The following is a 24,671-nucleotide window of genomic DNA, read 5'->3' as shown; positions in this document are numbered from 1 at the left end:
TTTCCATGTAATACAGTACTTTTTTATTCAAACATATCAACCATTTAATAATGTAAACAACATCTGTTTGACTACATTGCTAAAAACACAATCAATACTTATATCAAATCATATTTATTATCAACCAATGATACTTCCGCCTGAGTTCACTTCTTCCTCCTCACAGATAAAATAATTATGGTAGTCACAATCGGCGTCATGCCATCGATAATGATCACGTGCATAAAATAAAACGCAGTGTTCATCGTTTCCATTGTGATCTGGCTGGTGATTACCCCAATCTGTAAAGTTCGGTTTGGTAGCACTTTCAACCCATTCCCACTCGTCCAATAAAGCTTCGTCAGTCAATCCAATGAAGTAATGGTGTCTTTGATCTGAAAATATATATGATCAAAAATACGTCAGCAGTTACAAATATAAAACGAGACATTAACACGTCTGTTTTATATTGAAAATCACGAAAGCAGTCAAAAATATAGAACTCTAGTATTTTACATGTTCTATGGTGTGTATATAATTCTATTATTTTTCTGTTTGTCTATTTATTTTTAGCCATTGATTTATGAGTTTGACTGTCCTCTCTGGTATCTTTTGCCCCCCTTTTTACACAAGGTGCAAATCTATTTAAAGTTAGGGAACAAGTAACACACTAAACATTTACACTTTTTTATTCTTATTTTTATTCTGCGAAAACAAGTATATATTTTACTTTTTGTCTACTCATTTAGTTTTTTGACTATTGGTTTTGTTGATTATGTTAAAGTCTTGTTGAATCTGTTTTAAAACATTTTGATATTGAAACATCACTAGATTGGACGTTCGGAATGGTCCTATATCATATATTAAGACGTTGAAAAAATGAAGTGTAATTATGGAAGATAACTTGTGTCTATACATTTTAAACCAGACTTTTAATGGGCCTGACATTTACACTCGATCTATACCTCTGCTCGTGGATCAGTCCCCGAGGGTTTCACCAGCTCTGTAGTCAGTGCTATGGTACTGCCATGATTTAACAAACTTTACTAAATTTGTCCGTTAATTAATTTTGAAATGATCATGAAACTAAGGTTCCAACTCCCTCAGGCAAAGTTGGCTTTTGATGAATTTGGCTATTTATTTTAGTTTCTTTGACACTTATCTCTTCAACGATTTTCGGTACCTATCTATCTTCGGATTTCAAATCTTTGGCTTTGAGCGTTCCTGATAAAGGTAAATCCAGAAAAGCGCTTCGGCGGAAAGAAGTTAATAAACGTGTTGTTTTCAATTTTACACTTTATATTTGATAGCCTAAGGCTGATTTATTGATTGGTTAAGTTTTTAAATTCTAACGTTAAATATTTGATGTGTAATCAAGAACTCACACATTAGAATCTGCAGAATATGCCGACCAGGTGGAGGTCTCGATTATTAACTTTCACATGACAATTTCGAAACATGTTTTATGAGACAAACTTTTAGCGTTAAATCAGGCTATCTACAGGGACACCTAAAATTCTCCCAAGTTTTTTCTGATAAGAGCACATTTTACATGCTCTATCATATATAAGAACGCAAATACAATGCAAGAGCCTGTTGAAGTTAAAACCCAATTCTTTCATAGTGGATTGGGAAACAAGTGTTGCAACCTATATCAATCGCTTTCCACTTTGTTGGTGCCTGTTGAATAACACTCTTTCAAAATGTGTATTAAAATAAAAGCCAGTATTTTTATGATGTTGTTCTTGTACAAAAGGTTAATACTTTTAAAGTAATACATCTCCCGGGAAAAAAAACTAGTATCGCTTGAATCACATTGACAAATAAATTTGTGTGACCAAATTTAATCTAAATATTACTTCCACAAAGACGATTATGTCAAGTCTTTGAGTACAGATATAACTTTACATACCATTTCCATTCCTCATTTGTGCTGTATCTTTCAGGAACTTGTTTGTCTCAGCATGCTCAATTTCCGCTAGATGTCCTCCAAAAACACGGCATCGAAACTGAAAAAGACAGCGATGAATTACAAGGTTGCTGTTATAACAACACAACCAACAACGATCTTTAAACAATGCAATTACATTTGTACTAAGTTCAAAAAGTCAAGGGTAAAATTACAACAACTTCATATACTAAAATACATTGTACACACAAAAGTTAACCATACAATATTATTGGATATAAAGTGTATTATTGGACAAAAAAGATATTGTGTAGTCTGAATGCTGATTAGTATTTACCTTAGATTTAAATTCTATATAAGGTTATGTATTCATAATCACCCTGTTGCAAATCTAAAATGTTGGGTCTTTGTTTGTTTTCTTTTGTTGCTCACCTCAGCATTTGTCCAAGTTTCTTTCTCTGTAGCAAACATGTAACATCTATCCCGAAAGTGCACCCACCCATGTCTGCATACATCGTCTAATAAAACTAGATAAGACAGATAGTACATTTTCAAATTTCAATTTTAAAGGGGATGTGATTACAGAATTAGTTGTTATTTTTTTTAACGTATAGTGGTATAAATTCCAATAACTCATTTCATAGCAAACAGAAATTTCAAATACACCAGTCTGCCCATATTGATAAACCTCATAGCAGGGTAGCTACGGTTCCCTCAGTTGTTACAACACATCTTATGCACTTAATGTGTATCTACAGGCGGACGTGGATGTGTACTTATGTTCACGGGGAATGTTAATTTCTTCGTAGTAAGACCGGTCACGGCCAGGCAAGACAACAGGGTAGGCAAATTCGCCATATTAAATCCGTACCGATACAGTGTGTTTAATGTCTAACTTTACACCATAACCAATGTTGATGCTCCTACAAAAGGAGGAAGATACAGGACATACATACATCCCACCCTGAATGATGGGTGTTTCCGCTGTGTCGGGCCTTACAACAAAATGAACAACACTGTTTAAGTTAAAAAAAAAGTTTTATCCATCTGTACAGTACACACAAAGCAAAACAATTTACATTATATATTAGGTATGTAATACGAATTACCGACTTCTGAGGTAAAATAATTATTCTTGAGATATCCTTGATCTCAATTTGTTTGTCGTATTCTCTTTAAACCCTCAGGCTGCTATCTGAGTTGAATTAAAGTAATTTAAATCGAATTCGCCTGAAAGACATTTTTATTTTTTTTTATATTTTTCTCTGCATAAAAAATCGAAATGTATTTATTAAACTACTTAATGTTTTTCTCAAAATTTACTTACGTGCAGACGTAAGTGAGAAACCACACAAAAATATTCCGATCTTGACTAATTGTAACATTTTCAAATGTTTTGAAGATAAAATAAATACGGACAAGTTTAATATATAGAATAAGTAATGATAAGACCATACATAATTAAATATAACCTAATGAATAATACCTGACCTATTAAGAAGTTATGTAGTAAAATATCCAACAGCATGAAAGTTACTTGTACTATACTTAGGGAAATACCTCCTGACCTAACGAGAAGTTATGAAGGTATAATGTCTATAAACATGAGAGGTACCTGTACTACTTTGTGGTGTATTATACCTGACTTAATGAGAAGTTATGAAGGTATAGTACATATGAACATGAAAGGTACTTGTACTATACATGGGTAAAGATGCCAGACCTAATGAAAGTTATGACAGTATCGTATCTATGAACATGGCAGGTACTTGTACTGCACTGTTGTGCATTAAATCTGACCAAATGAGAAGTTATGAAGGTATATATAGTACATATGAACATGAAAGGTACTTGTACTATACATGGGTAAAGATGCCAGACCTAATGAGAAGTTATGACAGTATCGTATCTATCAACATGAAAGGTACTTGTACTACACCAGGTTAATGAATGATTTATTAATGTTCGTAATAATCTGAAAGACTATTGTAGTTTTCTGTAATCAAGGATGATTCCACTACATAGTTTAGGGCCGCTAAGCGGCCCTTAAATCTGCCAACAAAAATCGGTAATTCCGGAAAAGTTTTAGTCACCAATTACGGCAACTATAATTTTTCATCGTTTGTCATCAAACGTAGTAAAATCCGGATAAGAATGCTGACTACGATCGCATTTTATTTACAACGATTTAATTATGTCAACGTGAGGTAAACAATTTAGGCAGCCGGATTCAATTGAATAAAAGTTTATGGGAGTATTTGAATTCGCAAAAGTAGATCGCTCAGCAGGTTGATCAAAAACATGCTTTTTGTCAAAATTGGTGTCAAAGCAGACCTTGGCAAAGAACAAATTCAAATTTTAATATAACATTGATGAATAAATTTTAATGGGCGCCGATCTTATAAAAGCAGATCGCCCAGCAGAGCCGGTTATGTAACTTGATTAAAACTTGTTTGGTAAAAGAAATTATTTTATATTTTGCTCTATTTCCTCAAAAGACAAAAGTTTCAGCGTTTTTGAAAATAATGTTGATGATGGACCATTCATGTAATGGGCACCCCTATACTATATAAGATATCTTATAATCGATATTAGATATCTTCTTTATTATATAAGATATCTTCTTTATTATATAAGACATCTGTTTATATAAGATATCTTCTTTATTATATAAGATATCTGTTTATATAAGATATCTTATAAAAAAAGATTATTTAAGATATCTTATTTCTCTAATTCTTCGTCAATTTATCCCTTTCTGCACTCATTGTATAAAAAAAATTAATCAAAGTGTGGTTCGTTTGATCTCAGTACTTCACTGGTTAAAATCCGATTATGACGTCGAATGTTCTTGCTTTCCTCTGAATTTCCAATTGTGACGGCATGAAAAAAGGCGACCATGCCTGATGACGTCACATAGAAAGAACACATCTTTTTGCAGATCATTCGAAAAGAAGGAATAAGTTTTAAATATTTTAAACGCACGGGCATGCCTTGCATTTTAAATTTGAAAATTTAACTGTCTCGAATGGATAAATATCGTATTACACTCGATGCAGTTGTAGAATCTATATATATATCATATAAGATATATTATTAGAGACATCGTATAGAAATTATAAGATAATTCATATAATATATCTTATATAATTTTCTTAAGATGATATACAATAAACTATTTAAGATATCTTGTATAAAAAAAAATTATAAGATATTTCATATTCTGAATGAGATATCTTATAAACTTTAGAAGATATCTTAAAAAGTATATAAGATATCTTATAAGTATATAAGAAATCTAAGTATAAAGTATATAAGATATCTTATAAGTATATAAGATATCTAAGTATAAAGTATATAAGATATCTCATATAATATATATATAAGATAGCTTCAAAAAAGTAAATTATATAAGATATCTCATATATATATTAAATGAGATATCTTATACAAATCTAATATGTTATATAAGATATCTATAAAATTCGAATAAATAGCTAAACTGCTTAAGTGCCATAGGTTCACTGGGGTAAAACTGATGACCGTAACTGCATTCACGGTCATCCCAAGATGTCGGATGAAAAATTAGGTCAGTTTCTGTATTGTCTGTTAAAGTGTTTCTATATCATTTTCTTTACAAATCATACATTGAAACGACGTAAATTTATAAAAAAAATCACTCGGAAATCACAAATAACTACCGAGAAATGTGCATGAAATGGGAAATTCGATTTGAAAAAATCGTTAAGATGACCGTAAATCATAATCAAAATATTTTCAAGATGACCGTAACATATAACAAGGATGACCGTGATTGGTAAAAAGATGACCGTAACTTGTAAAGGATGACCGTAACTTGTAAAGGATGACCGTAATTTGTATAGGCTGACTGTACTTTATAAAGGACGACCGTCAAATCTACGAAATATCCGTACTGGTATTCAAAGCTTTTTGTTGAGTTTGTCGATCTCAATAGGGTCTCGGTTTGCGGCTATAAATATGGTTCATAAAATTCTTTTTTTAAACTATTGGCCGTTTTTTGGGTTCATGACAATGATAATATATTAGTAAATTGCATATTTCTCGTAAACAATGAAATAATTGATAACGACATTAAAATTTTCGTAGCTGTTTGTTAGAGAAGGCGATAAATGTTTACTGTAATGTTTACTATAGTAACAAAATTTTTAAAAATTATTAGAAACAAATAAAACGAGAATTTTTTTCTCAATTGCGAAGTGTTTAATTAAAAACACCATTTGCATAAGTTTACAATGTATCTATTACATAGTAATGCAGAACAATAAGATATAAAGTCGACGACATGGGTACTATAAGTTGGATGTAGAAAATGCATAACCTCCGATTTTTTTTTACCACGAAGGGACAACATATCAATCTATTAGTTCAGAAATTTTCGTGTCTGTCCTTCCATTATGTGAATCAAGAAAAATTCCCACAAAAGTGTAACGGTTGTATTGAAAATAGAAAATCGAGTCACCTTTTTATGTTAGGGCGTGTTTGAGGTGTATATTTTGTCTTTAAAACGTATAAAGCAAGAGTATTTGATATAGCATCTCGCTTCAGATTCTATAATTTTAATATATCGAAGCTACAGATTGACTTTATAACGTAAAAAATGACAGTACGAAAAAATAAAATATATGGGTCAAGTGAAATACCTATCTAATGAATCACAAAAACAGAGTAGGTGTTTTTGATTTGGATGATGAAAATGCATATCTTCGAAAATATTTTGTTTTGTGTGTGGAAAATTTTTAGTCTGCCCCACTTCCACGACATATTTAATCAGTTTTTTTAAATGTTTAAGAATTTTCGAAAATTCCACCTGACATCCGATTATACAATAGTTTTAAGGCAGCAACCATTTGATTTTCTGGGGGGGGGGGGGGGGGGGCTATGGATTATTTTGGAAAAAAAGTTTGCTTCCAGTTTTTTGTTTTTAGTGGCAGCTGAGGGTGAAACAAACAATTTTTTTTTCTCAGGGTGTTTCACCCTCAGCTGCCACTATTTGTTATGCTAAAATTGAAAGAAAACAATTGTTTTCGACTTATCCATAGCCCCCCCCCGGAAAATCAAATGGATCGTAATGGTGTTATGTGGATAAATTTATCGGTTTTCAAGAGCAAAATTGGCAGCGCGTCATCCCTACAATGGCTTCCATTTCTACGATTGTGAAAATGAACTGCCTGACGTAATGGGGAGATAATTTTGACGAAGTAGAATCCTGACTGTATGAATAACATTTCTGTATATATACAAATTGACAACATCACAATATTTTCTGTTATTTTATTTGCACGACAAAATGGAAGACGCTATAATATCAGTGGGTGTACATGCATTGGCATTTTTAAAAATGTGTATTCATTATACGTCATTAAAAGGAATCCCAGACATAAAAAAATATCTTTTGTCTTGTAGTTGGAGGCCGTGCACCTCATTTTTTTCAATTATACTTGTAAGGTGTCATTTTATCGCGCTTTTGTTGCATGGTTTCCCCACCTCTTCATGTGCATGTCTTGTTGCAAATTCATTTTAAAAATTCAACCCTCTACTGTAAAAAAGATACTTATGGTGAACTATGCATTTGAAGCACATCTAAGTTTCTTCTCCTTATAGGATAAAACTCTCATATTAATACGTTTATACTAACACGATTAACTTCATTGGATACAAAAAGGTAGTTATATAAATACGGATTTTTCTTAGAAATGACGGTCATCTTTTAAAAGTTACGGTCATCATTTACAAATTACGGTCATCTTAAAACCAATTACGGTCACCCTTGTTATGAATCGCTGATTCTGTTACGGTCATCTCGATTGTGATTTACGGTCATCTGAGCGATTTTTCATGCACATTTCTCAGTAGTAATTAGTGATTTCCGAGTGAATCTTTTATAAATTTACATCGTTGAAATGTATTATTTTTAAAGAAAATGATATAGAAACACTTTAACAGACAATACAGATACTGACCTAATTTTTCATCCGACATCTTGGGATGACCGTGAATGCAGTTACGGTCATCAGCTTTACCCCAGTGATAGGTTTATGTTAGCTGGTATATATGTCTTGTTTACCAAAGTTAAGATGATAGTGCATCATGTGCAATGGTATTGATGTATTACAACTTCCCTTGTCTGAATCCAATAACTTCTTCAATCGGTGTACAGGTGAAACTTTGTATACATTTTCCATTTTTACAGGTCAGGAAAATGATATTATTTCGTTTTAGATTGTATGCATAAAAAATTCCCAATTGGGATAAAAATTCCCTATTTGATGTTCAATGGACCCATTTAAAAACACCTGGAATCATCCCTCGTAATACATTAAAATCGAGTTGATCAAATAGCGCTATGATAAAATTGAGATAACTCATATCCAAGTCATATGTTTTCATATGTTGCTCGTTGTTGCTGTCTGTGTGTTTGTCGTTGGTCTTTGTCAATCGATTGTGACATTTTTGATATCGCCTAAATCCTGATTGTCTTTGATTTCACTTTAAAAAACTGGCCGTGACAACCACGTGTATAAACCTACTGAATTGTAATCCTGGTGAATTGGCATGTGTTGCAAACATTTAACGTAATTATGATGTGCTCATTGAACTATATTTTCTAATGTATGGTTAGTTATTATCATAAAGTCAAATTTATCATAGTAAAATGATGACGAATTGTTTAACAAAGACATAATGTTTTTCCTCAACTTCAACTGGTCTACAGTCAGGTTAATCGACAGCCGATCATCTCATGAAAGACAGTCATATTGATAAACAGTTATGTGGGACAGCGATCTGTGTGACATCCTTTACTGATATTTTTCATTCTTCTTTTTATTTGGCGGGGCTCTCATTTTCAGATTGTTGAAAGGTTCTTCAATTAAATCTACGAATCTTTGGTGATGCAACAGTACTCTTCGTATAATAAAAACACATCTGAACTGTACAAGATAAGGATTTTCAAATACATAAGAACGATCCGCGTCTGCTTTATTTCGCAAGCCTAGATTTGCGATCTTTTCAAAAGTAAAGAGAAGGGAACGGTTCATACTTATTAGCTAACAAAGATATGTCTCTAAATGAAGGGGTAAATCATAATCAAACATGTAACAATATTACAATACAAGTAGTGAAAAACATCACCAAGTCACAATTCGCCTTTTCAGAATCTAGAGAACTATGGATAATCTCATTGTTCGTACACCAAAATGAAAATAACGTTACGTCATTGGTTCAATTTCTATTGTTTATCACGTTTTAAACCAATCACAACGTTTTTGGTGTACGCTTTTTGGAAATATTACCCAGATTGCTTTAGATTCTGAAACGGCAAATTTCTCTTCAATATTACAGGGAGTTAACTACAAATTAAGGTCTAAACTAAACGAGTCAGAAACGAATTGACATGAAGTTTCAAAACCAGAGTAACCTAAATAAAAATACCAAACACCGTTACCGTAGCAGTGATCGATAATTCAACACATAGATTCTCATTTAATTGCAACCGAATTGCCAACCAATTCAGTGTTTATGTGATTTTTCGTGCATTGGATCATTCGGAATCTTGATAAACTCATGTATTTTATTAAACAGTTGTTTCTGTATTCTATTATTAAGCTTTGTACGATAATTCCCAAAATAATGTGATAGCTTTGGAAATAAAATCCTTTCTGACAAATTTCACATCCTAGAGTGAAATCAAATACAATTTCCCTTCCCACAACAACATGTTGGAGATTGTGACGAAAACTGAACAATAAAACAACTATCAGGCTATTTTATAAAAGCAATCTTAGAATACATTTCTCTATTCGTCTTTATGACGACTTCCATCACAAATGCTAGTTAACTAAATAAATATTGAAAAATGATGTTGTGTTTGCAAATAAGACATAGAAATAAAAGCTAGCATAGGGTCTTGCATATTCCAAATTGACTGCATATTTTTTTCAAATAGCAAATACTTTTTTTGTATTTTTCATGTTTTTATCAGAAAACAATTGACAACTGTGGTACCTGTTCTTATAAAACTGGATAATAAAACTTCGAATTTTTTAATTTGTTTTATTAGGTATAATAGATAATTGATATAACACAAGATTGAAAAGAGAAAATAATTTATTCAAAATCATAAAATGCAAAAATATATTTTGCAAAAAACATTTGACATAGAATTTCATCATCAATATAACATTGTTAATTTAATGTTTGCAAAATAAAATCAACTAAAATCATATCAATTGAATAAATAACAACACTTCAAATATGAGAATAAAAGTCTGACCCACTAAAAAAAATACACAAATCTGTTTAAAAAAAAAATGAAATTAAGGGAGGCATGCAATTCTTTTTTTAAGTTTACCACGCATTTAATTAACATTTTAATTCACTGAAGCACACATATGGAACACCCATGTGAACAAGTCCCTCCAAGACCATAGAGATATCATAAATTTACTGTGTAATTAACTGTTTTAATAGGTCCCTGTTCAGTTCAGTCTAAGTAATAAATACTACAGAATAATTCTTCCCTGTTGTATCACATTATTGTATTCATTTATTATATAAACAATTAAAACTAAATATGTGTTAGTCTTATCTAATTGATAAATTGGAATAGAACATCGATATGAACTGGTATGTTTTCTCAATAAACGTATATTTTTACATCTCATTGGACATTCAGCTTTAATTTTATTTAAATCTGCATCATTAAAAGCGAAATTATCAATATCCCTTGCAAACTAAGTAGTTATGTTAAAAATAGAACTGCCTATATCTTAACACAATAATTATCAGGATACAGATATTGATACTATAAAACCCACAAGCTATAATTTGACATCATAATCTATTTACAAATATATACATATACTCATATGAATTTTATTTCTTTCAAGAAATTGTCATAGAATCTAGAAATCTCAATCAACAGGGATTAATTTGGGAAAGCTTTCACAATTTTCTAAAGTTTCTGTAATCAGATGTGGATTTCTACCAGATCGTTCTAAAGCATGGAGTAGCTCTCTGATTGTTGAGTTATCTTCTCTATTTCTCCAGCAATATAACATTTGTCTACTGACTTCACGAAGTACTTTCGGATTGTCGTATTCTATCTGTTTCAGGCGTTCGATTTCAATACCGAGTTCTAAGCCAAGAACCATCCACTCCTTACCAATTCGAAGACACAATTTGTCAAACATCTCATCACTTGGTGGCAGATTCAGAATCTTGTCAGGTAAATCTAAAACAAATAATTGTAGACTATCGAATAGTATCAGCTAGTAGGGGCAAATCTTATAAAACTATTTAAAGAAATTCTCTGTTATAATACAGTTGACGTGTTTGAGCTTTTGATATTCCTATTTGATTCGGGACTTTCGTTTAGAATTTTTCGCGGAGTTAAGTATTTGTGTTATTAATTTTTTTTGGTTTGTTAATATTTTAATTTGGCCACTAGAATATTTTCTTTCCTTTACAAGTTATTTAGTGTATTGCTCATGAGTGAATCAATTTCACACTTACACTGACCAGTGGCTTGATATAAAAGTTGTATGATGTCCTTATAATTTAAATACTTGATTCTTTTATTAACTTTGGATCGGTTCAAAAATGATATATCAGCTTACAAGCGTTGATAACGTGGGAAAATATCACTGTAACAAGTATGACAAAAGAAAACAAAAACAAAAACAAATAAAAATAAAAATGGGTTCAATAAATCATGTGTGAGAGGCTTTTAACACATGGTTGATTCAGTAGCACAGGGAAAGTTTAAATTATCACTTAATGGAGACAGCAATATCGTGCTATACTGAATATGTTTTATTATATCATACCGGTCTCCACTTCTTCCTGTCTCAGAATCTACAATAAAACACAGAGTTAAATCGTAATTACAAGTGTTTTTTTTAATAAGTGAGGTAAACAATTCTGATATCAGTTTCTTATGGGTTCGTAAGTTTGTCCATACAATTATTTGTTATTGCTGTTTTTCTTTTCGTAATTTTCTTTTTTTTTTTGCTATTTTTTACTTAAAATTGTATCTTGTAACTATTTTTGTCCACCCACGTTATATATATACAGATATATACAAATATAAAACACAAGCTGTCCATGTAAATGCATTTAAACACTGTTTTTCTAGTGTTGTTTTTACAGGAAACGTCATTATAATCATAGCACGATTTATTTTGTTTTTTGATATGGACTCATAGATATTTTTTCAAATGTTATTCATTAAATGAATCAACTTTAAGAAAGTTAAACAAAGTTGGATTTAAAAGGGTCTCATTTGGTAATAAAGTATGCCACTTGGTTAGTACTTTTGCAACCTTGGTTTTCACATAATTTCGTGATGACGATTAACCAAGAAAACCATTTCTCACACATACATATATATAATTGTTACTTTATGTTTTTCGATAGTGAGTGATAATATAGTTGTTGCAGAATGACCCATTTTTGCATATAACAAATCAAATTTATTGTCCATTGTATTGATAAAACATCAGCCTTTGTGAAACCTGGAACAACTAAGATTTGACTGATAACAAAGTACCTGACACATTGCATGTCTGTTGATTTCAGCAGCTTCCATGGCCTTGACAAAATCTTTGCATGATTTGTTCTTCTCTCTGCAGACACGAAGGCTGTAAAATTTGTTCATAGGAATCGAATCAATATCAATTGCATCCAGTTTAGTATTCGAGACCCCAAGGTTGAATGCCAAGCTGCGTACTTCTTCTTTTGTCAAGCTGTTGCAAATGCGAAGAAGTTGCGAGTCGTTGAGTAGCATCGATAGAACGGCATCTAGTATACCTACATGAACATTAGAAATACAAAATATAGTTTGTTTATTGAAGGTCTAAAAATATAGAGAATACCATATAACTTTCATTATCATATACTTAGATTAAATAACATATGATTTTTACCGTATGATAATAGCATTAAATTAAAGTATTGTCCATATTTTTCGAATTGGTGCTTAGCGGGCTGATATGAAAAGTTTATCACATGCTTCGATTGTTATCACATGCCTTTCCGTAACGTTATCACATGGCATTCCGGTGATACTCGGCAAATTCCGGAAAATACACCTCAATGCTACGTTTTCAGAGAAAAACATTACAAAGTAGCGTACAAAACAATTATTTGAAAACTGGAAAGTATATAGTGTAAAATAATTAAATTTAATTAAAAAAATATATATATTAAATAAATGCATTTTTTAAAGTTTTTCTGAAACATAATTTAGAAAGTTACTTTAAAAAAGTTTTTCTCTACTGTTGAAGCATATGATAAAAAGATCATAACATGTCATTTTTCATATCGCATGTATTATCAGCCCTCGGTCAATATCATCCCTCGAGCCATGCGGCTCTTGGGCTGATATTGAACCTAGGGCTGATAATACATGCGATATGAAAAAGTCCATGTAATAATCTGATAATATCACATCCGCATCAATCCGAGACACCAATATAATCCCAAGATGTCTACTCAAAGGATTATATTAGTTGAGGGTTGAAACTGTGAGTGACATTTAAACAGCCATATCATATACACTTTATTATTCACTTTACGACGTAGATGTTTTATGGGACATACAGATTAAATGTTTGATTAAGCTATTGCAACAGTGACTGACATCTCTGACGTGACATCATACAGATTAAAGGTGTGATAAAGCCTTTGCAATTGTCACTGATGTCAATATTTTCACGGATAGCTGATTTTATCAAACATACAATTTATCAGTATTTACTACTATGTATACACATGGTAAAGTGTATGTCAACACCGAATTGAAATTCAAATTAAGGATTATGTACCCTTCTGTTGATTCAATGCTAAACATGGAAATTTTATAGAAATCCACAGCATTTTTCATTGTACTCTAATATTTGGCAATTTCCTGTCTGATAGATATACGATTATTGCATGCAGTGCTAACATTGATTTTCTTAAAACGAGTTTATTAATGTAGCTATTGGTTAAAACAAATTAAAATAGGGCCCAAATCAAGTACACCTTTTAAGGTGCGCTCGACTTTAATGACTCTGCATGATGTATTTTGGAATTTACAGGTTGCTTAGAACTTTTTGTATGTAAAAAAAAAAGATAGCACATCATAAAAAGTAAGTGAGTAATCTATGTTTCAAATTTTATAACAAAAATCTCTGTATTAAAGGCTGTGGATTTTCTATAAACATCTTGGTTTATTTGCCACAAAGTACTCTTTTTCTATTAAATGCAATCAAACAATATATAAAATGCTTTGCATCAAGGCTCCTCTGGGTATATGTACAAAATGACCTTTCTCTATTACTCATTACATCTGTAGCTTTTGATACGATTGAAGTTTCAAAAATTCGTACAAAAATGGCTACAGAAGGGGTCATAAACCTTAAAAAAAACCATCGTATATTGTTCTGTGATATAATGTATTGAAACATAACTAGTTAAACATTATGTAAATCTCACCTGAGTTTAATCAATAAATGTCGACTCGATAAGTTCTAATCTGCACATGCAACTTCTAAACATGCAAATAATAAAACAGTTGTTTTTATCCTCATTGTTTTCAACACTTACAAAAATAACAATATTGTAAAGTTATGTGATTGAGACCATGTAATGGGTTCTTAAGAACACTCAACTGCAGCAAGATGGCAGATTATAAGCGTGAATGAAGCAGATATGTCGTAGCGACAAATTGCACGTATCATCACAATTCCAATATTAGTCGTTTTGTGAATAAAATCAGGCAACACATTATGTTAAAGACATATCGAGATCACACTCCAGTTAGAAAAAAAAACCTTTGCAAACAGTACAATCCTAAAGGGAGAGTGGTTGCCATACATGAGACTTTAAACAAGAACTGTTCGATATGGACGCATAGTTACTAATTATCGTGTGCAAAGACCATTTCAGAGACCTTTGCTTACGAACAGACATACAGTGACCCGTATCCAATGGTGCACAACTCAAAAATGTTTGTAATTAGCATCTTGAAAGAGATCCATTAGTCCAATGACAGTCAGTTTATTTTCCCTGGCCATATCGTAGCCTGGATTTGAACCATATCGAGCATATATTGGACACTATTGGGCGTAGAGTGCGCGAAAGGACACCTTAAGTACAAACACTTCATGAAATAAACAATACCCTCCATCAAAGTTGTGGCTAATTAAAACAATTCGTTTCATACATTTTTAATTCGTTTTAATACAAATGTAATCAATAACAATATTTCAATATAACTATATGAATATTTCATCATATTCTATCCGTAAAAGGAGACTGATTTTCAAAGGTTTAAAAAATCAGGGTGTTTACTGTTACACATAGATTGTATAGTTTTTGTCATTTTTTTATTTGCTCTCAGATTAAAAATAAACAAAATACATATCTTATTAACATACAAATGAATGTTTTGTATTACATTTTTTTCCAATTTAACGATACGCGCAAAATGAAAATAAATATTCTTAACGTCGCCGCCATTTTGTTTACATTCGTTACAAAATGTAATTATGTCAGCGTCGTCTATCGAACAAGAAACAACTTCAATAGTCACTATCGGAAACCCTTCCGAAAAATCATATAAATGTATCCCCTAATATGCAAATCTTATTCTTATGGATGAAACACCAATTGATAACATCTGGTTCATAAACAAACACTTATTACACTAGTACAATCAAGGCAGACAGTATGTTGATAATGTATTTGTTAGAACTATTTATATATATATATTTTTCATTTTTTAGTCACTTGTGTTTTATGTCTGACATGTATAACTTTTTGTTCAAACGGTATGTAGATGCTGTATCTTAAATAGAGTCAGATAATGGTATTGTGTCTGTTTGTAAAAAAAAAACCAGAACTATGATAAAATAACCGCCATACTAGTGGGAAGTTTATCTAGCTATAAAACATGATTTACCATACTTTCGGGAAATAGTTGTAACAAGTCAGAATCACGGTAATTGTTTTCAATTCGTTTCGATGGTTGATAGGTTTTACGTTTTTTTTTTACTTTCACCCTTACGAATTTTCCTCAGAGTGGTTTTGTTAACCTTTTGTATAAACTTCTTGACATATGGTTCCAATTTTTTTTAAAGGACATTTTTGCATATTTATCCCCATACAAACTAATTTCTGGACAATTTTCGAATAACTCTTACATCGATCACTAGACTTAGATTGTTAATATATTACATTCTATGTATTTTTCCAATGTAACATTGTGGTTTTTATATTTAAAGATTTAAAAATTATTGCCTTATGTTATGTTCTATCCATTTTTGCTTTCTGATTGGTGGGACGAAACATTAAGACATATACAACCTTTGGAAAATGTCAGCATAGTAGAAACTCGTTTTAGGACAACAAACTTCAAACAATTGCAATTGACCAATTTGATATTCACTAAATTGGGCCTACCTTGACAGGAATCTGTACACTGTAAGTTAGTCTGAAAGTACACAATGATACTAGTTTGTTTAAATAAATACAAATTGCAATTGTCAAATAATTCAAAACCTGACAATATTACATATTATGTTTGTTTGTTTTGTTCAAACATCGTTGTCAATGTAATTGAATTTTATGTTATTGTCGTACAAGTGAGAGGTTTATCTAGTTATAAAACCAGGGTTAATAAACAATTTTCGAAATAAGGTAAAGCCTGTTCCAAGTCAGTTGTTATCCATAAGTTTGATGTGTTTGAGCTTTTGATTTTGCCATTTAATTACAGACTTTTTGTTCTGAATATTCCTCTGAGTTTGGAATTTTTTCTTATCTTATCTGATTTTTTATTTCCCCCTTTTTTGATAATTGATTCCAGATGTTCGTGCCCAACATGACATAAAATCAAAAAAATACCAATGACACGTATAACAGTTTTATAATGTGTATCATATTGTCGAACAATATCATACATAATCTTGTAAGCATGGTAAGGGATAAACTTCCCCATATATGTGTGGAAATATTTTTAATGCAGGTAGTACATACACACATATATATATACATAAAAAGGAATGTCAAAGATTAAAGGAATTGCATAATATTCATAAGAGCGTCAAAAAGTAAAAGTCACTCTCTTGTATTTATTACCGGCCATGCAAAACTGCATCATGACATTCATACCACATCTTCTTATTTTTATACCAATGAAAAGGTGTAGAATTCAAACAAATGAGAAAAGAACTTAACCCTTTCATGATCTGCAATAAATTTCTTTCAAATCGAACTTTATCATGCTAATTGAAATTATGACTATAATTCGATGGAAATAAATTGTGGAGTAGGTAACATATATCACACGGACACTTCATAAAATTTTCAAATAAATACTAGTATTCCAGACACAACTAGAGAAAATTGACAGTAATAGCAAACATACCATTTTAAATACTACATCATTTTTCATGATCAAATGAACTGTCAGAAAAACTTCGGTGTATTAACTTCTCTTTTTCATAGTGTCTGTGAACCGATCTAATAGATTTTGATTCATTAGACTTCTTGCAATAATGCTTAAACGTTTAGTGTGCACCAAGCATGTTTGTGGTCTGGGTGTCACACCATTGTTATATATAAAAATAATATTCTATGGGCACAATCAAACAAACAATTGACTATGCACAGAAATTAAATATCGAAAAATATTCAACTTGTGACCGAAAAACGCTATGATTTACTCATTGAAAATTTTTCGTGAATTAATGTGTTGTTTGGTCACTCTTTGAATATATTGCTCTTTTTGATTTTTTTAAAATTTATTCTATAATTGCTCATTTGAGAAATAATTAAACTGATTGAATTAAAAAATAGTTTAAACTTAATCATAAAAAATAAAAATGAAAACTTGTCAACTTTAAATCAGATCAAAACTTACCCTGTCCGTATACCAAATTTCTAGTTCAGATTTGGGAGTAATATATCTGTGGTCATCACACACCCAGTAAGTCTCAATACTGTTTACATCCTCCGCATCTAACAAGCAATTTGGTGACAGACATCCAGATTTCAACTTTACATGAAATGGAACATATCTCTGAGTAATGTTATCACTTTTGAAGGAAAGGGAGTAGACTTCTGAAATTTTAGCAAGGTTTTGTTCTAAAACTTCTATTACACAGGAGGCAAGATCTTTGATTATCAACTCTTTTCTATCCTTGTGAACAATGTACACTGCAACAGTGTTATGTTCAGTTTTCACGACTAAATCATGTTTTCTATCTAGGACGACAGCAACAAATCCAGAGAAGAGTAGGTCTACATTTTCATAACTTTTGACATTCCAAATGCTTAGAATGCTTGATATTAGTCTGCATGGTATTGCATCGGGAACATCTGCAGCGATGAATTCAAATGCAAAGCTAATACATTTGCCAGATGTAAGATGCTTTTCAACAAAGGTTGTGGTATTTTGAGTCGTGATCATGCATGGTACAAGATAACGATCCACATATATCTTCTTTCCACTTTCTCTATCATAACGTCTCACTTCTGACAGAATGTCATAGTGAACCAACAGCTGCCGGAAATATTCCTCATGTTGCAGAAAATGGGAGAATTTTCCAGAACTCCAGATATTTGTCAAGTCAGATTTGGTAAGTCGTCCTTGATGTAAACTGGCTATAACGGGCACAGATGTAACAATGGACTTCAGGACAGCAATTAAGCAAGTTGGGTCAATAACTATGTAGTTTCGGAGCTGTGGGTAATCAATATATGTCATCTTGCCGCAAATATTCTGAACGCCTAAGAATAATCCCAACTCTGTCGTAGAGAGTGGTTTGACTCCGGTTGTTGAGTTCATTTTTTCTGCATCTTCAAGAGGGATAATTATTTTCCCCTCTTCAACTAGTGCTGCTAACATCATTTCGAGGATGAGAAACTGTTTTGGTACCTTCTGTCCCCACTGTGGATTTTCAGTTATAGTCGTTGATATGCATTCTCTTAATTCTTCCATTTCAGGGTCGTTCTCATTTAAGGCATTAACAAAGAACAGATGTTGTAACATAATATGACTCTGAATATTCTCATCAGTAAAGCAGGCTGATAAAGTATTCAACAGTTGTGCTCGTTTATTTGAAACGTCTTGCTACAAGTAAAAAAAGAAGGACTATTATATAACTTGATTTAAAAAATATAATGCAATGTGTGTACATCATTAGAATACTACAACTTGAATAAATGCAAACACAAGGTATTTGAATATTGATAGTTAAAAGTTGAATTAATCTGCAAATTCCATTTAAGATATAAAATTTAAGATACTCTTTATTATTTTCTGTAGTTTAACGGTTTCTACATCATATTATACATTTGCGAAATATTTTTTATCCAAATTAAGTTACTTGTACGTCTAGTTATGCTAATGCTAATTTTTAAATGCATCCTAATAGTCTTTCAATGTACTACATTTATTTGGGATTTGGTGCTAATGACATTTTGTTATTGATAAACACAATGAAATAAGATTCAGAATCATTTTTCTTTAAGGTTACAAAGTAAATATTTCTCCATAAAACAATAAAATAATATTTCAAATATGTTATATGAATATACTTCAGACCAGGTTCAATATATTTATCATACTGACTTTTTTCATTGCTAGAAAAGTGCAAACAATAGATATTTGATCAATAGTATAAAGTCCATTGTAATAATAAGTAATAAGCATGTTATTTAAAATTTTTAATATTTTTACAAACATTCTGCTTTACCCTGTGTATAAGAATGTAGAGTCAGAGAATCACAACCAAAAATAATGTCTACATACATGGATTTTTAATATTATATTATTACCTGACAGACCAGGTCCTTGTGAGTTGCCACAAACATCAGTTTTGGATAATCTTTATTATCAGGATGGCTGTACAGAAGAATTGACGAAACCCATTGTCGGATATTTTCTGCAAAATTTAAAACAATAAAAATCCTCGAAGTCCATATTTTAAATGTCTAAATAAAAAAACTCAAACCACAAGAAACGACTTAAAAAAAATCGTAATCCTGACTAGAAACAAGCATTTCCTTTAGTTGAAAAAATAAAAATGGTGGATGAAACGTGTAACCTTTCATTTGTAGGACAGTCGCAGAGAATGTCATAATATTGATAACAATGTGTGAGCAAAGAAACAGACATATAGGACAGAAAACATTAAAATCACAAAAACACAGAACCCCGAAGAAAATTCTAAAAAAAATGTCCCTAATCAAATGGCAAAATGTAAAAAATTTGGATAAAGCAGTCAATTTTGTGAAATCATATAATCGCTATAAAAACTAGAGGCTCTTAAGAGTCTGTGTCGCTCACCTTGGTCTAAGTGCATATTAAACAAAAGACACAGATGGATTAAAGACAAAATTGTGTTTTGGTGATGATGATGTGATAGTAGATCTTACTTTACTGAAAATTCTTGCTATTTACAATTACCTTTATATATAATGAACTTGGCCCATTAGTTACAGAGGAAAATATTTTGTTAAAATTAACACATATTTACAAAATTTATGAAAATTGTTAAAAATTGACTGTAAAGGGCTATAACTCCTTAAGGGGTCAACTGATATTTTGATTTCCTGTGTCAGACTGACCAAGTATTGTCTTTCTTTCATCTTCTCTGTCACTTAGAGGGGCATCCAACTCTTTGCTGCCATTAAATGTGATTATATAAATTCCATGTGAAGTTATAAATGTTTGATGGGTTGCGTGGTAAACTGTTTGCCCTGCGAAATCTAAAACAGGAATTGGAATCACTTCCTGATCCACATTCAATTCTGTGGATTCGGCATCTTCATACTCGTGTATTTTGACAGAAAGTTCTTGTAATACATCATCATTTGGAACATCGGGCTGAGTTTTCCGTGGTATGGCATCTTCATTTGTAACTGAGTTACGATATGATAAAATCTTTTGATAAATTGCTTTAGGAAAACTGTGGACACCTTCAAAAACATATATAAACAAATCAGTGACACGATTTTAGGAACAAACTTACCATAATGTTAAAGGTTCTGTCATTAATCGGAACATCAGAGACAAAACATACATTTTTCTTTATTTTTTCCTATTTTCAAAATTTGTAAAACTATTTATTTTATAAACACTTACCGTCAGCACATTACAGATAAATGCATTACTATTAAGTCCGTATAAATGTTGTGTAACCATTACATACATCTTTGCGAGACGATTTACAGGATATAGCTGTTTTTACAATGCTTTGCCGTAAACATTACCGCTTGTTATTGTAAGACTGAACTATACTTTTTCCGAATTGACCAAGCGCTAAATATTAATTGACATATTTTTCTTTGTAGTACAGTTTAGCCCGATTGTTAATTATCTTCACTATGTGTAGTCCGAGTGTGTAGTTTTGAATTTTTGAATTATGTATTATCATATAATTGTCCTGATTGTAATACAAATGAAATACTGTATACTTTGATAAAATCCAAACCATATTGATATACTATGTTTTATGTAGCAGTCTTAAAACAATGATTGCAAGAACTGACTTTTCTACGACATCTTTTTTCGATAAAAACAAATGTTTTGCATAGACTAAACCTCAAATCCAAAACGGTACCGGTTGTTTCTATATTAATGCAAAGTAGATAAATAATATAAGTCCATTTCAGCTACCTTTTCAGTGTAAAATTTTATAAAACGAAAACTGTCATCGTCCTTGACAACTTACCATTGTGACTTTATGTGTATGTGTTCAATGTCAAATGTAAGCACTCGCACCCGCAAAGTAGAAAGGGATTAATATAAGTTGCAAAACTTGTTTCTCAATCCACTATAAATAAATATGTTTAAACTAACACCAGGCGTGTTTTGTGGCGTCTTGTAAGCATATGATGTAATACAATTAGTTAGAAGATCATATTCATGTAAAATAGTATACATTGTTTTATTGGTTAGTTTTATATTATTATATTTGTCTACAACGAAACCACCAAAGCAGTATCTTGTGTATATGGCTTTACGACTGACATAATTACCATATTTGTTCTATTTAAATCGAAAAATATGTAGTTCATGACAGTTTGGGATAAAATAACCGGACATAAATGCGTAACCCATTGATAAATGAAAACATATTAACGGCTGTCATGAATTATTTATTTCATAACTATTTACCCTTCGTCTTTTTCAGAAATTTCTGCTTCTTCAGATCAAATAATAATTTTCCGAAGTACACATCTATTCCATCAGTACTCTGTCTCTCTCTTGGAATGGCGTTACCGATTAAATTCGACACGAGAGTTGTTTTACCAGCTTCATAAGCTCCGACTACTAGAATTCGACTATCAAACGATGGTACTAAATCCTGAGATAAAAGTTGTAAAAGAGATTCTCTTCGAACTACAATGAAATATAAACAAAATGAAGTAACAAAACCCTTCTCGAAGAAAAATCAATCACCACAATCACTCAATAGTTAAGATTATGCGGACTTGTTGCTAAAACAAATATTCTTTTTTGTTTACTCTCATAGTTAAACCGTGGACTTTTTTTTGTTTATTAAAAATTATCGAGTTTATCATCGGCTTAAATACGTATATCATATCACTTTTTTACGTATAGTTGATAGAATAAATAAATCATTAGTCAAATTGAATGATAGTCTGCAAGATGGACTTACTATATAATTTCTATTGCGTATAGGATAGACCGTCATACTTTGGATTTTTTTGGGAATTATATTTGTCAAATATTCTGAAACATTATTTTTTATAAAACATTTGGATTTTTCTTCTCTATCTTCTTTCAGCTAATGTTTTCCATCCAAGTTCTTCATAAATAACCCTTAAGTGTGGATAAAGGGAACCCCGTCACTATCCTAGCAGCTTGGAGCGTACATTGCTCCAGTTTATTGATAAAACATACCCTAATATTATCCAAAACTTCACTTGCATACTCAAATAAAGGTCTTATAAAAACTAAATAGAGTTTTTCCAAATTTGTTTTGCTCAGTTTATATTTCAACTTCCATAGAATATTTATATGTTTAGATGTGTTTTAAAGATAATATTATCAACATTGACATTCTATTTAGCATCATTGCTAACTGTAACCTCTACATGTTATTATACGGCCGACGCATTTAGTGTCTGGACAATAACTTTTATTAAAGTAAATGAATCACTATAGATTGTTCTCGAGCTACAATGAAATATAAACAAAATAAAAGTAACAAAACCCTTCTTGAAGAAAAATAAATCACCACAATAACTTAATAGTTAACATTATGCGGACTTGTTGCTTATAAAAAATATTCTTTTTTGTTTACTCTCATAGTTAAGCCTAGGACTTTTTTTGTCTATTAGAAATTATCGAGTTTATTAGGGGCTTTAATACGTATATCATATCACGTTTTAAAATTTGGTGTTAATTACATCTTCTCCTTTACAGGAAATAACCAAACGTTATATATTATTGTGCAACATTGAGATGTCAAGGAGCAATTTAATAATTAATTTGTGTTTCAACTTTTCAAAGTGTCCAACGAGGACTAGATTCAATACTCGCCATGTATACTTTATTATTAGCCTGTCATCTAACAAGACTCTCTATAACACTCTATGTATGTGCATTTGGTAAAATTTTATCATTATCTATTCTTTAGTTTAAACATATTTTATTTGATCAAGTACAAATTGGATAAGACACAAGAAAGACAGACTTATGACGTCTTCTCCATTTAACATTGATAGCAATATACGTACCGATTATCAGGTTATCTGCATGTTGATATCGTAAAATATCAGCTGCGAGACATAATATGAAGCTTTTTGTCGAGTGAGCGTAGCGAACGAGATCAAAAAGCCTTCATATAATGTCAAGCAGCTGATGTTTTACAATATCAATATGCAAATAATCTGATAATCGATTTATCGGGCTATATTTGCGTGTTTCAGAAGTGTTTTTTGTTTCACCAGCACACAAGAGATGACTTGATAAGTTCGGGTCAAAGTTATTAACGTCGGTTCAAACATTATGACGTCGCTGATATGTCCGGGTCAAAGTTATTAAGGCCGGGTCAACGTATTTGACGTCACAAAGACATGATACGGAATAATATTAAGAGCTGAACAGCGTGATATAGACCGTGGGACGACCGATAATACAAAATATATGTATGAGCATGCATGTATAAAATGGTATATTTTTTTGATAAGACAGAGAAGTGAAGAAAAAGAAAAAAATAATACAGAAAAAATATATTAAAATAATAATTAAATGAATATTTAGAAAACAAAAACACAAAAATAAAATACCAATTAAACAAAACAAAAATGGTTTTATATCTAAACAACTAGAAATCTTTCCGAACTTTTAATTGACTGGAAGACCTTTTTGAAGATGGTTTGGTTTTGCTCCAAAGAAAGAATACAACTACCCGAGGTTAGTAGTTCTATGTTAATTTTACAATCATTTGGGAGCCAGTGCAGACTATCAAATATTGTATTTCGTATATCTGAATAAAATTTACCTTTAAAAAAAGAAATGATAGAAATCTTTACGGTTAACACCACAGCCAAGAATATTGGGATTATGCAAAACATCGAAGTTTGGTTAGAATAATATTCAGTTTTCGAATCCCAAACTCATACTGCATCAGTACAAATATGCTACTCAGTTTTAAAATTATTTATTGATTCCGAATCACGAGTTGAGTCATTAAGATTATTCCAAAGACGTTTGGTTGAT

The 24,671-nt window shown here is 31.2% G+C and overlaps 1 protein-coding gene across 1 annotated transcript; it reads right to left on the bottom strand.

Moving 5' to 3' along the window:
- Positions 1-19,856, bottom strand: LOC143052684 (uncharacterized). The gene is made up of 6 exons (XM_076225750.1): positions 19,754-19,856; positions 17,835-19,046; positions 16,376-16,406; positions 2,321-2,415; positions 1,892-1,988; positions 1-374 (listed from the first exon to the last, which is right to left on the bottom strand). Exons 1-6 carry the CDS (start codon positions 19,787-19,789, stop codon positions 121-123), a joined length of 1,725 nt encoding a protein of 574 aa, XP_076081865.1. The 5' UTR covers positions 19,790-19,856; the 3' UTR covers positions 1-120.
- Between the last annotated feature and the right edge of the window lie 4,815 nt (positions 19,857-24,671).

Source organism: Mytilus galloprovincialis, chromosome 11 (genome assembly GCF_965363235.1).
Source record: "Mytilus galloprovincialis chromosome 11, xbMytGall1.hap1.1, whole genome shotgun sequence".
In the NCBI taxonomy this organism is placed as follows: domain Eukaryota; kingdom Metazoa; phylum Mollusca; class Bivalvia; order Mytilida; family Mytilidae; genus Mytilus; species Mytilus galloprovincialis.
The sequence above is the reverse complement of the archived record's forward strand: the minus strand, read 5'-3'. Positions and strand labels throughout refer to the sequence as shown.

Excerpts from the sequence above, each read along its gene's own strand:
- LOC143052684 (XM_076225750.1), bottom strand. The coding sequence starts at position 19,789 with ATGTTTGTGGCAACTCACAAGGACCTGGTCTGTCAG. Across the intron at positions 19,047-19,753 it reads ACAAGGACCTGGTCTGTCAG|CAAGACGTTTCAAATAAACG; the intron begins GTAATAATATAA and ends TTTTACTTGTAG. Across the intron at positions 2,416-16,375 it reads GTGTACAGATTCCTGTCAAG|TTTTATTAGACGATGTATGC; the intron begins GTAGGCCCAATT and ends TGTCTTATCTAG.